Source organism: Heterocephalus glaber, unplaced genomic scaffold, assembly GCF_053883595.1.
Source record: "Heterocephalus glaber isolate CG9 unplaced genomic scaffold, H.glaber_assembly_v1.0 deba00001733, whole genome shotgun sequence".
NCBI lineage: Eukaryota > Metazoa > Chordata > Mammalia > Rodentia > Bathyergidae > Heterocephalus > Heterocephalus glaber.
The window spans coordinates 8917659-8934377 of record NW_028258444.1 but is presented as its reverse complement, the minus strand read 5'-3'; the positions used below and the strand labels follow the sequence as shown (position 1 = coordinate 8934377).

Here is a 16719-nt window from a genome sequence, read left to right as displayed (position 1 = left end):
AAAACAAGCTCCAACTGAGAGAAAATATTTGCAATATATATATCCATTATGACTTCTACCCAGAATACCAGAATATATACAGAACTCTTCAAATATGATAAGATAACAACACAATTAGGAGCAAAATATTTGAACAGATATTTCACAAAGAAAATATGTTAATGGTCTATAAGAATGTGAAAATATCCTCAATAACACTATTACAAAGGCAAATGAAAATTTAACTCAAGTGAGTTGGAACAGTATCTCCACTAGAATGGCTAAAATTAAACTGGCCAACAATATCAAGCATTGAAAAGGAAACAGAATTCTCATGTATTGCTATGGGAATATAACATGGTACAACCACTTTGGGAAACAGCCAGACATAAAAGAGTACACACTGTGTGATTCTATTTATATAAACCTGGAGAAAACACTAATTTAATTTGTAATGACAGAAGGCAGATACGCGCTTGCCAGAGTGCAAGGACAGAGGGTCATGTTCTGTGAAGAGGTATAAAGGAACTTTTATGCAAGTTGCCTAACTTCATAATAGTGGTGACCAAACATTTATAAATTTCCAAAGCCCATGAAAATATCTACTTATAAGAATGCATTTTATTTTACATAAAAACAGAAAAGATGATTTATAAAAATTATTTTGACTTGAGACATTTCACTTTGAGAAAACTTTGCTTTTTGCTCTTTCAAATACCTTTATTCTGTCACTTAAAGTTTCGATCACATTCAGAAAATTAAAACATCCTTCATTCCCATTCTTAGCAAACTGCATTATATTAAATATTAGTAATAATCAGTATCATTGTACATCCTGTTAATAGCAATTTTGTAAAAAGTTGTCAAGTGAGCTATTAAAATTTTAATGTTTTTAACCACAATAAAAGCCAAAAGGATTTTATTCAGTGCTTCCTATTTGCCAGGCAGTCCAGGCACTCTACCTCCTCTTGAATTCTTACATCTAACCCTGCAAGGCTGACATGACAACTTTTAGCAAGGCTAAGGAGTTTACATGAGCGACAGAAAGATGGGAGTCAAGAACACGCCTTCCATCTGAGTCACTGTTTGCGCTGTAACAGTCACCATTAACTCATCAGTCTGTAACACTTGGAAGCACACAGTCAGTCACATGTTCTTACTTGAACTGGAGTCAGGAACCATGACTGGTCCCAAGAAGAAACTCATTTTACGCAAGTTTTTCCAGATGAATTAAATCAGCTTTTAGTATCAGTTTCTACTGGTTAGTACCAGCATATATGTGTAAAGAATAAAGGGACTTATGGTTTGTAATAAATACCTTCACTATCCAGATCATCACTCTGACCAAACACACTGTCCATAGAAGAATCTGGGATGAAGGTCCAATCATCAAATTTATCAAGTACATTTTCAGAAAAATTCCCACCACCGCCTGAGGCTGCTCCTTCTTCGACAGCACTTTTCATCTGATATCTGAGCACCATTCTTGCTAGCATGGATCCTGTATCTAAACACACAGAAATATACCAGCAATTTTGAAATCCACAACTATACATACATAAATATGCCTTACCAAAATTCCTTATGTTCTCATGCTTCTGGAGAGCTTTTTATTCTTTTTTCCAAAGTCACTTCACAATGTACAATGACACTGAATAATTACTAGGGGGATAAATTAAATCTTTAAAAAATCATTAGCATTTATCTAAAGCTTTGATATAAATGACAAAATTGAATCTCTGTGTTTTAAGTAATTCGATTCAAGAAAGGACTGGGGGCTGGGTGTGGTGGCTCATGTCTATAATCCCAGCACTCTGGGAGGCTGAGGCAAGAGGACTGCAGATTTGAACTCAGCCTGAGCAATTTAGCAAGATCCTGTCTCCCAAAAAAAAGAAAAAAAAAGGAGATAGGGATGTAGCTCAGTGTAAGAGCTCTGGTTTTAATCCCCGGTATCACAAGACAAGGAAGAAGGAGTGGGAGGGGATGGGGAGAGGGGTGGGAAAGAACAACAGGAGGAGAAGGAGGGGAGGGAAAGAAGGGAAGCAGAAGAGAAGAGGAGGAGGAGGAACAGGAAGAAGAACGGACTGCGCCTTGAAGGTAGTCAGCCTGTGCTCAGACCAGAGCGACGCCACTTGCAAGTGACGTGAGCTCTCCCGTATCAATCTCCTCACCTGGAAAGTGACGATGACGATATATTCAGCATAAGGTAACAGAAAATATTAAATGAGATGATGCATGTAAAACAGCACAATGCCTAGAACATAGATGTTAAATAAACGATATAGTTACTTGTATAAACTTTCCTAAGTGATTCATTCCACTGGGAAATTTGATAGAATTTCAAAGTTAAAATTCTTCTTGAAATTCCATTACATTGTAGTGTGGAGAAACAAGCTGGCAGGCTCCTCATTGTTCTAAATAGAGCCTGGAAGTTCTCTTCAAAGATTATCCTCATAGCTCACATCAAATGTTCCATATGTGGTTCAGTCAAGTAGCCCCTGAAAAATATCTTAAACCTACAAATCCAAAATGTTTCTCACTCAGATCAGCCACCAATGGAATTGTGGCCCTACTTTCCAATCAATAAAGTGGCATTATTATATTTTTTAAAATTAGGTAAGACTCCTTAATGTAAGCACTTCATACGAAACAAAGGGAATACAGCGAATGGCAAATCTCTACCTGGGGCCTCTCCATCAGGAGCCATATATTAAAGTAAGCAGCTGGTTGGCAAGCAGCTAGTCAAAGTGATAAAATATGGCACTCAGTCATGCCTCATCAATTTCCAGTGTCCGCAGAGGCAGCCAGGAAATCTATGTGTGGATATTTTGCTGACATAGTGTTTTCATATTCACATCTATATGACTCACATATATATGACAATTGAGTTTTCAGCACCATTAGGATGCTAAATTCATGGTTCTACTCCCTTTTTTTCACTTAAGGCATTTTCTAAGAGATATATTTGAATTCACTACTTGTTTTTTCTCAGTGACTACAAAGCATTCCACTGCATGAATGTACCATGATTTATTTAAATAGTTTCTTCTGGGAAATACTTGGGGTTTTTCCCTAACCTTTTGTTATTATAAACAATGTTCTTCCATGCACCCTGGTATAGGTTCCTTAGGCACATTGAAAATGTCTAATGGATTCCTACTGCTATATTGCTGAATCGAATATCCACGTGTCCCCATTTATATGTACTATTTTCATATATCGGGTTTAAAAATTAAAAAATGTTTTTAAAGTATGCATGTGTACTGAAAACATTAATGAGTATCACTAAATGTCCTCAAAGGAAGATAATTTAAATTGCTAGCAACAATATGTGAAATGTTCATTTCCACGTATTCTTTTCAATATAATTTATCTTTTTATTTTTGTCAATGTTTTAAATGTGTAGTTGGCAGACAGATATTGGAAAGTAGGAAGAAAATGTCCCAATGGGAAGGGGAACAAGGGAGGAGGGAAGGGGAGGGAAGGAAGAGAAAAAAACAAAGAAAATGGAAGGGAAAAAATGGAAGCAAAGCTTGTGTAAATGGGAGGAGGAAGAAGGGTGAAGGGAGGGGAGGGGAATGGAAAACAAAGAAGATATATTATGTACAGGTACAAACTCCCTATGATGAATGTGATCACTATGTATGACAAATACGTACTAATAAAAAATAAAGTTAAAAAATCAAATATGTAATGACTATATATTATGTGCAAAGCAGTAGCATAGATACTAGAGTTACAATGATGGACAAAATTGACATTTACTTCATGATGCTTATAATCTAACAAAAGGTAGATTGTAAAAAGAAACAATATAATAGTATAATATGATCAGTACTAGAATAGTTGAGAAATAAGGTGCTATGACAGCAAGTAGGAGGATTTTTCCGTCAGACTTCCAGGAGGTGGAAATATTTTCTTATAAAGTGAAGGTGCTGAGGCAGGAAGAATGAAGACTGCTAGATAAAGAGATACAGGAGTTAGGTTGAGAGGGGCCTGGAAGTAGGAGTATGTGAAGCATGTAAGAAAATGAAGAGATTTCCACCTGGCTGGTATTTGTAGGCTTCCCTGGAAGGTAAGAGACCTTGATATGGAGAGCGACCAGTATGGATGGAGAGATAATTTTTTCTAGCAGCACTCAGGTATGCAATGAAAATGAGGAAAAAAATTAATCAGATCGGAAAGGACTGGTACATTGCATTTATATCGGATCCATTTTTGCATCAGAAAAACGACAGCAAAGCAAATGTTATTAGCAAGCTAGTCCTTCCAGTGAAGAATCACAGAATAGGATGATTATGACAAAGAAGACGAGTGTAGGAGGAAGTTAACAGGGGGAAGCTAGGAGCTCAAGAGGTAAAACATTTAGTGTAAATGAACAAAGAGAAAGGTCAGTACAAGGTAACTGGTCATCGATATATATAACATATATTTGTTAATTTGAGAGTACGTAGAAAATATATCCTTAATTGAATTCAAAGAACATATTAACAAAAAATGAAAAGTGTAGATGTATGTATTTTGTACATCTTATTAATACATAGATGTACAAAATATTCTTATGGATACTTACTTGTTTGTTTTCTTAAACTAGATGTCTTATCTGGAAATAAAGGACCAAGCCATGAAGGTTCGATTTTTCCTATACAAAATCCTCCAAGACAAACGCTGTTGTTAGCCAGATCCAGGGCAAGCCTCCTCAAGAGTAAGCTGATGATCTGGCTGTCACCTTTCTGGATACTTATGGTCAATGCTTTCCTGACATCTTGCTCATGAGATCCACTATTGAGTAACAGTTCCACCAATTTGGGACTGCTCTCCCTCTCACACACCTATTAAAGGAAAAGAAAACAAGGGTGAATATGAAAAAACTGTAAATTTCATGTTTGGGAGACTGGTAAATTGGACTTGGCATGATTTTTCTATACACATAAAATTTAGGTTGAAACAAGATAAAAAGTTATTCTTGCAATAGATTAGCAAAATAAAATTAGTGACACAAATATCAGAATAATATAAAACGAATAATGTGCCACCTGAAAGTCAGTGATTGTAAAAGAGATGTCATTAGACTTGCTTTTCACACCACCATTTGGTGGTCTTTAGCCATGGATTTTCATGCCCATTAATAAGTCTCCATATTCTTCTCTCCCAAGCACATATTTTACAATATTAAATTCTCAGAATGCCTTGTATGGTTAGCTCAACCTGTTCTCTAAATAGTCTTTAATTTTGCAACCTCTTGGTAAATGAACAAATGGTCTTAATTGCTTTTTCTGCACTGGCACAAAATAAGGTACATTCAATGAATTTATCCAAAGTATTTAAAATATTTATTATTTTCTGCATAGAAATAATCTCTGATAAGTAAGGTAAGTTCCTTTAATGAAATACATAATCCATGAATGTAAATATCTAGGGTTTTTTGTTTTGCTTGTTTTGTTTTTGTGGTGATAGAAATCAAACCCAGGCTTCATCCATATTCCACCAAGATACAACCCAAACCCAAAAATCTGATTGTGCTTTTAAAATGGAAGATGACAAGTACAAGAAGTCCAAGGAATATGAGAAGATGAATAAAATAAAAAGTCTGTGTATAGAAAGATTTGAATAAATTGAGAGAAAAGTAGGCAGCATTTCCTATGGTGAATGTAGTGCAATTGCATTTGAGTGTTTTTGTTATATTGTGTCCCCATATGAGAACTTGGAAAGAGAAGTTTCTTTTTAGTTCTTTGGTTTCTCCAAGTAACATTAATGCAATGATCTGCATACAAAAGATGTACAATTAAAGCATATTAAATTATTGAGTGAAATGACTTAATTAACTTTAATAACAAGCAACTATTTTCAATGTCACTGGCTTAAAATAAATTTGACTAAATTTAAATAATTTGATTATTTTTTGGCTTTAAGGTATAAACATAATAGCACATGCAAATGAGTTTCAAGTTCTATTTTGTTTTATGTTGATTACTAATTACTACTAACTTACTTTTACAGTTGACAAACTGATTGGAATCCAAAGGCAAGTGTGAAATTAAATAAAGTAAGACAAAAAATAAGATGCTCAAAAACATAGTATCCTGCTGATTATTTAATAATATATATTAAATTATTATATAATTGCTTTGCTAGAATTATTAACTTTCTAGAAATAGATATAGTACTACCCACATACTATTACAAAGTCTACAATTTATACAACTAAGAAAAATATGAAATATAGGAAATGCATTTCAGTAAACATTTACTGAATACTGAATACAAAAACAAGTTAGATGATATTCTCAGTAATACAAAGATGTACACTGGTATATTTCCATTTTCATACAACTCACAAAATGTATAGGAGACATACACAAATTACCATGAATTTACAAAAGATGTAACTCTTGCATTTGTTTGAGGGTTTGAAATTGTGAAGAAGTCTTCATTTAGGAAAGAGAATTTGGATTAGATTTGATGCAAGAGGAGAACAACCAGATTTGTCTTTGCACATTTCAGGAAGAAAAAGAGAAAAGGAAAGAAAAATGAGTGTCATACAACCTCAGTAGTAGCCCACAGCAAGGGATGTCTATGTAACAACAACACAAAACAGTGTAGTACAGAGCCTGCACAACTACATACAGCACCCTCTAAGGAGAACATTCTATGCAAAAAGAAAAGATTGAAAAATGATCAAAACTATTTAATTGTGAGTGTGTGAAGGATGGCTGGAGAACAAGTTGTACAAAAAAGCATAGTAAGAGAAATATTTGAAGTTACTTCTCCAATTAATGAAGTAGATAAGTAAAATGAAGAATTAGACTGGACAACACCTGTAGGACTCTATTACCTCTGAAATTCTGTGACTCTAAATTTCTACTACAAATCACAAACAGCTGAACAATAAACTGGTAAATTCTGCAGTAAATAATAATAGAATCATAGAATGTCCTACATCAACATTTCTCTAAAGAAGATACACAAATGGCAAATAGTATAGAAAAATGCTCATCACTAATCATCAGGGAAATGCACATCAAACTGCAATGAGACTCAAATACAAACTGGAAATGGAATCAGAGATATCTGCATTCCCATGTTGAATGCAGCCTTATTCACAATAGCCAAGTGCAAAGGTGAACACGGACTGCCTAGCTGATTGGCTTTGGGATCTGTCTAGGGGATTAGTAAAGCACATTTGTGGGTGTGTCTTGGTGGATCCTAGAGGAATGAGGTGGAGTCTAAATCTGGTCACTCTCCCCTTCCTCTCTGGCATTATTCCCTGGCTCTGCTTCCCAGCTGCCATATACTAAGCACCTTAGCTCCACCATGCCCTTCCACCATGATGTTTCTGTTTTGGAGTTAACCAACCATAAACTGAATCCTCTGAAACCATTAGCCAAATTAAATTTCTCCTCCTTCAAGTTGTGCTGTCATGTATTCTGCCACAGCAATAGGAAAGCTGGCTAATACACTAAGATAAGGAATTAGTCTAGATTCCCATCAACAGATGAATGGGTAAAGAAAACGTGGCATATATTTATAATGGAATATTATTCAGCTATAAAAATACCAAAACTGTTTCATTTAAGATGACATGAATGAACCTGGAGAATGTGTTAAATAAATAAGATAGGCACAGAAAGACAATACATGTTCTCCTTCATTTGTGAAATCTAAAAAAAAATGATCTCATAGAAGTTAGGAGGAGAATAATGGTCACTAGAGGCTCAAGTGGTTAAGAGGAGGGGTGATGGGGAGATGTTGCAGTTGAATAGAAAAAATATTTTATTAAATGTCCAAAACAGGCAAATTCACAGAGACAGAAAGTTGGTAAGTTAAATTGTACAGGGCCAAAGGAAGAGAAGAGGACAGGGGGTGGGGAAGAGAAATGATGAATGACTACTCACGGTTATGGAGTTTCCTTATGGGAAAGAGACAGAAAGAAAGAGAGACACAGACAGACAGAAAGAATTCAGACTTGAGATCCTCCTGTCTCAATTTTCTGTGTAGCTGACATTACAGGTGTATGCCACCACTCCTGGGTGGATTGTGTACTTTAAATATATGAATTGTATGATACAAGAACTACATCTCAAGAAATATGCAGGAGAAAAAGGAGTGAAGAGCTGTACAACTGCAGGACCAAATAATAAAGAAAAGATAAAAGTTTACCTGGCAAATTAAAGCTGTAGTCTCCTTTGCTCGATTGGCATCAGCTCCCAGTAGAAGCAAGCATTCAACCATGATGCTATTGTTCTGATCACATGCTCTCCCCAGCATCACATTTTTTAACTCCTCATCCACAGCTAATTTTGCAAAACACTTGCAACATAGGCTGAGAAACTAGAAAGAATGGAAATGAAGGTTAGAGCCAGCTAAATGCATAAACTTTAGCTTATGGGTTTAAAACAGCATACCTGTTGATCCTTCTGTTCCATGTTACCAGAAGACAACTGATGGAATATTACTGAATCAAAGGAATGGTGCACTAGCAGTTTGGAAAAAGATACTGACAATTCAAGTATTGCCAGGATTGTCTGAAATCCCTGAAAGTAAAGTAAAAAATAATAATAACACAAACAATTATTGGCAACACAGAATAAACAATATACAAGAGAATTTGTATAAGACATTTAATACTTAATATGTTCATTTCACTAAGCACATATATTTTTTGAGTTGTGCTTAGCAACTATGCATCCTGAAACAGACCTATAAATACTCCTTTCTCTCTTGTTACTATGCAATGAATAAAGAAACAGAGAATAAATGCTAGTTTACAAGCCATCTTCAAACTAAGCAGGAAAAAAACATATTCCTAAGATTTGGCTTACAAGATCCCTATCTGAAGCTATATTTACATGCCATGACAGCTAGATATTAACCAGGCTTAAAAATCAGGCCAATAGAGTAATTTGTTTTTATTATAAGATTATAGATTAGGTTCTCTAGGTGGTACATCATTTCCCCAATGTTTGAGTGCTGTATCCTGAAATTTTACCACAGAGATAAATATATACTCCTAGATTTCACTTGTTGAACGCTTTTGAGAGAAGCTGCAAAGGCACTCTGAGCTGTACACTCTTCTATCAAGTTCTTTACAAAAAACAGCAAAAGCATTTAGAGCCAAACATCCCCTAAAGAGCTCTGATCTCTTCAGTCATGTGAGGTTTTTAAAATTAGACTTCTGACTTTGGCATTATTAAATAGCATGGGCAAACTTACCAAACAACAGCTTAACTTAATATATGATTACTTTACTATAACATGAGAGTGAAATTGTCTAAATATTGAAATTACTACTATGCATTATTAAGATGCTTAAGTTTCTACAAATACTAACATTTGGTAAAAAAGATAGTCCTAATTTATGCAAGTGTAAGGAACAGTTGGTCTCTCTGCCTCTAAAGCACAGGGACCAGCAAATTCCAATGCTGCAGAAGAGCTGGTGATATACACATGTGCAGAAGGCACATCACTCAGACTTAAAACTTTTGGGCATTGAGCTGGCCAAATATAATATGGGACGGGCCAGATTTAAGCTCTTGGTTGTCAGTTTATAAATTTACCCTAGGGGTCTCAGTTACTGAAAGCTCCGTATCTGCACAAAATCATTTCCTGTCCTTGGACTGATTTTAATCAATTCTTCCTTGACTTCAATCAGTATAGTGTTAGGCACTTTATTAAAAAGTAGGTTTATAAAATGTATTGTTCCTTTTAATCTAAGAATGCCATGTATTCAGCATTTTATATATCTGTGCAGTTTTCTATTAGCTATCTACTAGATATTTTTATTCCTGAATAATGCTACCATTTAAGAAAAACTTTTGTTTGAGTGTATCTTACCAAAGATGCAAACTCTATTACTAAAATACCACAACCCAGGTAGAAATTCATTTTTTTTAAAAAGCGATGATTTGTTTTGCTAATTTTTAAAAACTAAATCAGTTTCTTTTTTTTAAGAGATGGGGGGAGTCTTGCTACCTTGCCCAGGCTGGACCCAACTCCTGAACTACATGGTCCTCCCACCTCAGCCTCCCAAGGAGCTGGGAGGACAGGCCTGGGCCCTGCATCAACTAACAATGTATTTTTTAACCTCCCTTGAATTAACCTTAGGGTATCATGGATCCTTTATAAAGACAGTTATTATATCTTATGATTTAAATTCTGCTTGATGGAAAATATTTTAAAATATGGTTTCACCTCAAGAAAAAATGAAGCAGCAAAAGACTAGAGGTAAGCAGCCCCCATAAAACACAGAGTGGCAAACTTTGGAATAATTATAATTTGCCTTTATCTGAAATCAAAACAAAAAACCTCAGCTAACTGGAATTGCTTTAGCACATTTTCACTGAAAAGACAAATAGCAAACAAACTGCTGATGTGAGAGGTCTAATAATGAAACTCCAGATCTTTAGAGAATCAATCCAATTCTCTTCTCCTTCTATAATGAAAATACTACAAAATGATAAATGGATTTTAATTAACTAGAATATCCAAGTCCAAAGTGGGAATTACACAAACTACTCTGCACAAGGTCCCAAATCCCCTTGCAGATAATGCACATACTTTAATCTGCACTTCAGCAACATCTTTAAATCGTTGTAAACTGGAAACCAGAATTTTTGCCACCAGATGCCCAGCTCCTATGCATAAATTCTTCTCTGTAATCAAGCATCCTATAAGACTTAAACCCAGACACTGGATTTCTAGAACAATAAGAGAAAAAACAATGAAATCAATTGTTTTAAACTTCAAAAAAGATATGAAAACAACAGCTAGTGGCCCACAAAAATCTACCCTGAACCCCGAATACCAACCTTGGTCATCTGGATACATCTGCAGGGTGTGAAACACGGAATCAATAGCACCTTCCAAGGATAACATCTCTAATGCTTCAGGAAAGTGTGCTATAGAAGAAATTACTTTCAACCCACATTTTTGAATCCCAGGATTTCCAATGAACTAAAAGTCAAAAGAGGTTTAAGAATATTTACTGTTAAAAATAAGAACTTAACACTTATATCAGTTAAAACCAATTATAGATTGATAAAACACATATTGAGTTATTCAAATACAAATCAGTATTTTAAATTTTGTCTTTGATGTTAATAATTACTTTTATGCATCAAGAACTAGCATTTTAACATTCATTGAGTGCTTGTTCTGTGCCAGCCATTGTGCTAAATACATAATTTCTCTTCACAAAATTCTCATGAAATTCATATTGCTATCATTCCAAAGGTATGCATTGGAGAAATCACAGCCTCTTCAATAAACAGTGAGGGGAAAACTGGACATTCACATGGGAACCTTGTAATCTGACTAGTATCTCTCACTCTATACAAAATCAACTCAAAATATATTACTCCTAATACTACATAAGTTTACAGAGAGAGAGGTTTGTGTTGTACATATTGCAAATTGCAGAAATAAAATGAAATCAAGGATGTTTTATCCCAAAGCCTATTACTTTACTAGTAAGGTGCAATGTTGTCTCTCACCACAGAAAATACTAGTAGAACATTTAGTCTAATCCAAGTGCTTACCATGCTTTATTTAATTTATTCCCTTTAAGAGTTTGGCAATAGGTTTGCCAAACTTTAAACATGTGGGCACAAGTGCTCAAGTCACATAAATAATAAGTTTCAGGCCCAACCCTTAGCTATAGATGTGTCTGCCTTAAAAGCCCAGCATCTTAATCACAATATCCTCCATCCTCTTTAATCTGAATTTCCCAGGTGATTTAGCATTATTTATGGGTACTCTAACAGAAGCTACCTCCTCTTCTAGTTCATCTTACTCAATGAGACGAAATCACCAACATACCCATGGACAACTAGTAAAACCTTCACTCTTTTGACATCTGAGATATATATCTAATATATCTCATTCTTTCTGACCATCTCTGCTTTTTCCTACATAATCTCTTCAAACATCTACCATAATGTGAATTCCCACGTTTTAGTTTTCCTCTCAAATATTACAATGATATCCTCCTCCAAATTTTAGCTTTCATCTGATGAGATTGTACCAACACTGGTTCCTTGGTATCTCCACCCCCAAGATCTGACTTTCCCCACCACAGGTACAAGGTAGAACTGAAAGAGCATCAAGCCAGACCTCAAACTCTGGTGTAGCATTTTGGTCAAACTTTCTTCCCTCCAACCTTTCTTACTCTGTACTCAGTGAACAAACTTAACAGCCCTTCCTAGTCTAGTCCTTCAATGCCTCTCAATTGTTGTATTCATCATCTTAAAAAAGGAAAACAGGGAGTATGAAGAAGCATCAGTCTCTCATCTTATGACCTTGTTCTCCACCTCTGTGGAGAACTAATGATCCCTGGACATCATTTCTGCCAGGATTTTAACAAAATACTCTTCCCCTTGTCTCCGTTGGCATTCTTCCTGTCACTGTTTCCATCTTACCATCTTTCCCTGAGTAGTAAAAGTACATCAGCTTGGGCCGGGGATTTAGCTCAGTGGTTTTGCTGCCTGCTGCGCAAGCACAAGGACCCGAGTTCAATCCCCGGTACCAAAAAAAAAAAAAGTACATCAGCTTTGAAGCCATTAGATTTGGGTTTAAATTCTACAAATCTGAGGACCATCCAAAAAAAAGCAAAATAGTATTTACTTTTAAGTGATTGACAGAGTTACTGAATGACTATAAACAAAACCAATATCATACAATGTGAAGTTAGGGTAATGGTTTGGTGTCTAAGATTCTAGTCGCTAAAACATTCCTCGTACAGCACAATTGTTGAGGATGAAATGCAATAACTCCATACTTGCAATTAACCCAGCGATGAACTGAGGCCAGGCCTGGAGTGAAACACTCCATGGAAGTGAAATACCTTAGATTACTGAGAGTTTTCCCTTCATTAGCTTTTTTTTCTACGAAGCTACCACTTTTCCTTCATTTATAAAGTTATTAATAGAAAAGTCTCCACCCACTACCTCCACATTCTTCCTACCTCTTAATTTCATGTAATCAGACTTCTCTTCTAACCACTCTAAATTAAAACCATTCACTGAAAAAAGTCCACTAACAACTTAATTGTTGCTTTCTTCTCCCCTGAGTTCCCTGAGACACCACTTCCCAATTTTCTGTGAACTTTAAAACCATTCATTTGTCCTTCTCCTTTACAATATTTTATTTCAGCTCCAGACTCTGTGCAGAGCTCTTTTCTTAAAATTCTTCTATTCTTGGGTAGGATTTCATACATAAATATGGCTTCAGCACAGCAGTCACACTAAAGAGGCCAAACATAGGTGGCACTTATATGTGTCAGAACCCTCTTTAAGCATTTCATATATACCTACAGTACTTGTTTAGTTCTCAGAAAAACACTATGATGCAGCTACGCTGTAATTATTTCCATAAGTTGATGAAAAAATCAACACCCACTCCAAAAATAAAAGTCAGACTGCCATTCTGAGCTTTCTGTTTTATTCATAGTTTCACGATTCCAGTTTGATAGGCAAGGTCAGCTTCACGGGTTTGTACCTGTGTGGTCACCCATGGCTCCATGCTGAGAAAGCTCTGCTCTTCATTGCTGTCACTATTTTGAAATCCTTTATAATTTTTAAATAAGGGGTCCTATATTTTCATTTTGTACTGAGTTCCACAAATTAAGTAGCCAGCTTTGCTTCTAATCAAAATGTACCTTACACTTATTTTTGTGCTAAAATGTTATCAAATTGATATTTATAAAGCACCTATCATGTTTTTAATATCTTTATTTCCAACCAATTTATACTCAACTCTTGGTCCTTACAACACGAAGTTCCCTCAATCTTTAGCCTTTTCAGATCTAGTTCAATGTGTGATCAGCAATAGGAAATCTATGACTTGTCTATGAACAAAGAGAATTCAGAATTTCACAGATGACAGTGGCTAAACTAGTTGATAGCTGAAAATAGGAGTATTTCATTTTGACAGCGTAGTACATTTTAAAAACCAGATATGTGTGTGTATTTATACACATATATCATATGTGTGTGATATTTATATGCCTACAATAGCCTTTCCTTCACTTATCCACTGATCCACCTTGAAATAGAGATTTTTTGTGGTACTATGCAAGTGAGCATTACAATTAATTTACTCGTTTCTACTTAGTGTTTTTCAAGTGAAACTTTTGGATGTGCCAATGGAAGGGTACCTGTAGACATTAACTGGAAACATGCTTTGCATCACAATTTTCAAGATTTTTTTCCAAACAACTATAAATAATTGAAACAGTTTGTCTAATGAGTCAGCTAGACAGATGAAGGAGAAAACTTCCTTCATAGGCTCCTTCCTCACTGCCAGCTAAGTAGATCAGCCAAGGAGAAAAAAATTCCCTGATCATTTGGGGTTTTGTTTTCTTGTATCCTTTCTTCTTTTTCTCTTACACATCACATCTTTGTTCTTTATAGAAAAAATAACTATATGGATTGGCATCCTACACATATGAGTAGATAACATGCTGCTAATTTGTGGCCCCTGTACTGTTCCATTAAAAGAGCAAGGGAAAAGAGATTCAACATCACATGTCTTACATCAACAAAGAGAGCTAAAATAATGTATAAGAATATATATACATATACATGAAATATTTTCTATATATGAATAGGCAATTCAAGAAAACCTGGATATAGAGTATACATATTATATAGAGAGTACATATTCCATATATATGTATATATATTTCACAAAACCTTTCCAGGAAAAAATGATTGAATGTATAGCTATAATGACACCACATCCCAGGACTATCATTCAGATATATCTTAATAAACTGGCTGGATTTCAAGATAAAGAATCCTTTGGGCAGTCAGGCAAAGTTATTAAGAAAAAAAATGAAATCTGTCTCCATTGTCTGGGTTTCTTCACTAAAATGTTCAATACTAGAACACAGTGAACTGCCTACAAAGTCTTTAAGGAAAGAAAAATCCCAGTATCTTTACAATCAACCAAATTGTTTTCACAAGAGTTCAAATACAAAGGCAACAATAACAGAAAGAAAAAATATTCTAAGCACTAAAATATTCAGGGAATGCAACTTTATAAAAGAAATTCTGAAAACAAAAAGATGAATAAAAGATGAATGGAAAAACTATAACAAAATGACTTGAAGTTAACAATGAATCCATGTAACTGAAAGAATAAAATGAAAACAATTTTAGGAAGTTTAACTATAAAGCTGAATGTAAATGTTGATCAATGTAGAATTTATTTATTTATGTATTTATTTATTTTACAAGTTGTGGGGAAACACACAGAGATAACAGAAATGTGGGTACTCTGACATTCTCATCTTCTATAGCCAGAGGTCAAAAGATACTTTTAGATCTAATATCTTCTGAGTTCATACTATGTACTATACATTGTACTTACATTTTTACATGAAAACATCTCATAAAATCAACTCTGAGTAAAGAATCATTTATTATCTCTGCTTTATACTTAATGAAACTAAGTCATTAAATAATTTGCCCAGGGTGGTAGATTCTGATATAAGGAAGTAGAAATATACTAATTGAATATGAACATGTGAATACTGTGTTAGCATAGAGAAGAAAAATTGATACCTGGGGAATACAATAATACTCATGCAAAATGTGAGATTCTTCCCTAACAGAACATTAGGAATCTCATGCTTTTTAATTTATCTCTATCCAGAGATAGATAATTAGAAAGTAGTATAATTCATTTGGTTAGTCTCTTTGATGGTCATTATAGTATTGGAACACATTAAATTAAACTGCAGTAAAATTCCCAATATTTCATATGCTGTGAAAACAATAAGTTCAATTCTTGCTCAGTCTACACGTGTGTTGCAACTCAGGAAAGGCGTCTGCTCTTTACTGTCTGTGAGGGACTTCTGCTGACAGAGCACCCAATATCTCAACTGTCACAGGTCACAGGGCCTGAGAGAATGCTCTGGAAGATGACTCACCAGCCATTAAATGTTAGCTCCAGAAATGACAAACCTAATCTCTATTTGTAATTTCTTGACCAAAATTAGTCATATAGTCCAAAACACTGAACTATGAAATACTATCATCAAATCATCAAAAGATAGAGAACTAAAAGTATTTTTCAAACAACACTAATGGTTAACAAGTAAACATTTAGTTCATTGCCACATTTTTCTTATTATAAATTAATGACCATTCTTGTCTAAAAATGTGTGTACATGTTCAAGGATATCTGTATTATAAATTCCTAGAATGGAATTTCTGATCAGAAAACATGTCCACTTTAATTTTTAAAATATTATCAAATTTTCCTCTAAAAGGTCTTCCAGTTTAATTTACATCAGTAATGATTATAGTTGAAAACCTTTTAATAAGTGTATATGTCAATTTTATTTTTATCATTACATTTCATCCACTTACAATGTGTTTTGGCAACATTGTAGGTTGTCTCTTAGCTCTGCTGGTGGTTTCTCTTGCAGTGCAGAAGCTTTTTAATAAGATGAGATCCCAGTTGTTGATTCTTTGTGCTAGTTCCCATGCTATTGAGGTTTTGTTCATAAAGTCTTTTCCTATGCCAATATCTTCAAGAGTTCTACCTAATTTATCTTCCAGGAAGTTTGGTGTTTCTGTTTTAATATTTAGATCTTTAATCCACTTCGATCTTAGTTTAGTGCATGGTGATAGGTATGGGTCTAGTTTTAATCTTTGGCAGGTTGAAATCCAGTTTTTCCAACACCATTTATTAAATAGGGTATCTTCCCTCCGGTGAGGGTGGTTGGCTCCTTTG

The 16719-nt window shown here is 34.8% G+C and overlaps 1 protein-coding gene across 4 annotated transcripts in view; it reads right to left on the bottom strand.

Moving 5' to 3' along the window:
- The window catches only part of Lrrk2 (leucine rich repeat kinase 2), a 155855-nt gene that overhangs the window by 96898 nt on the left and 42238 nt on the right, over nt 1-16719 (bottom strand). For all 4 annotated transcript variants that reach the window (XM_087200063.1, XM_087200061.1, XM_087200060.1 and 1 more), the window contains exons 15-20: nt 10788-10932; nt 10537-10676; nt 8385-8513; nt 8140-8310; nt 4553-4811; nt 1298-1486 (exon numbers count right to left, since the gene is read on the bottom strand). In XM_087200063.1, the coding sequence (XP_087056189.1) occupies nt 1298-1486; nt 4553-4811; nt 8140-8310; nt 8385-8513; nt 10537-10676; nt 10788-10932 (1033 nt within the window). The remainder of the gene's footprint in view (nt 1-1297; nt 1487-4552; nt 4812-8139; nt 8311-8384; nt 8514-10536; nt 10677-10787; nt 10933-16719) is intronic.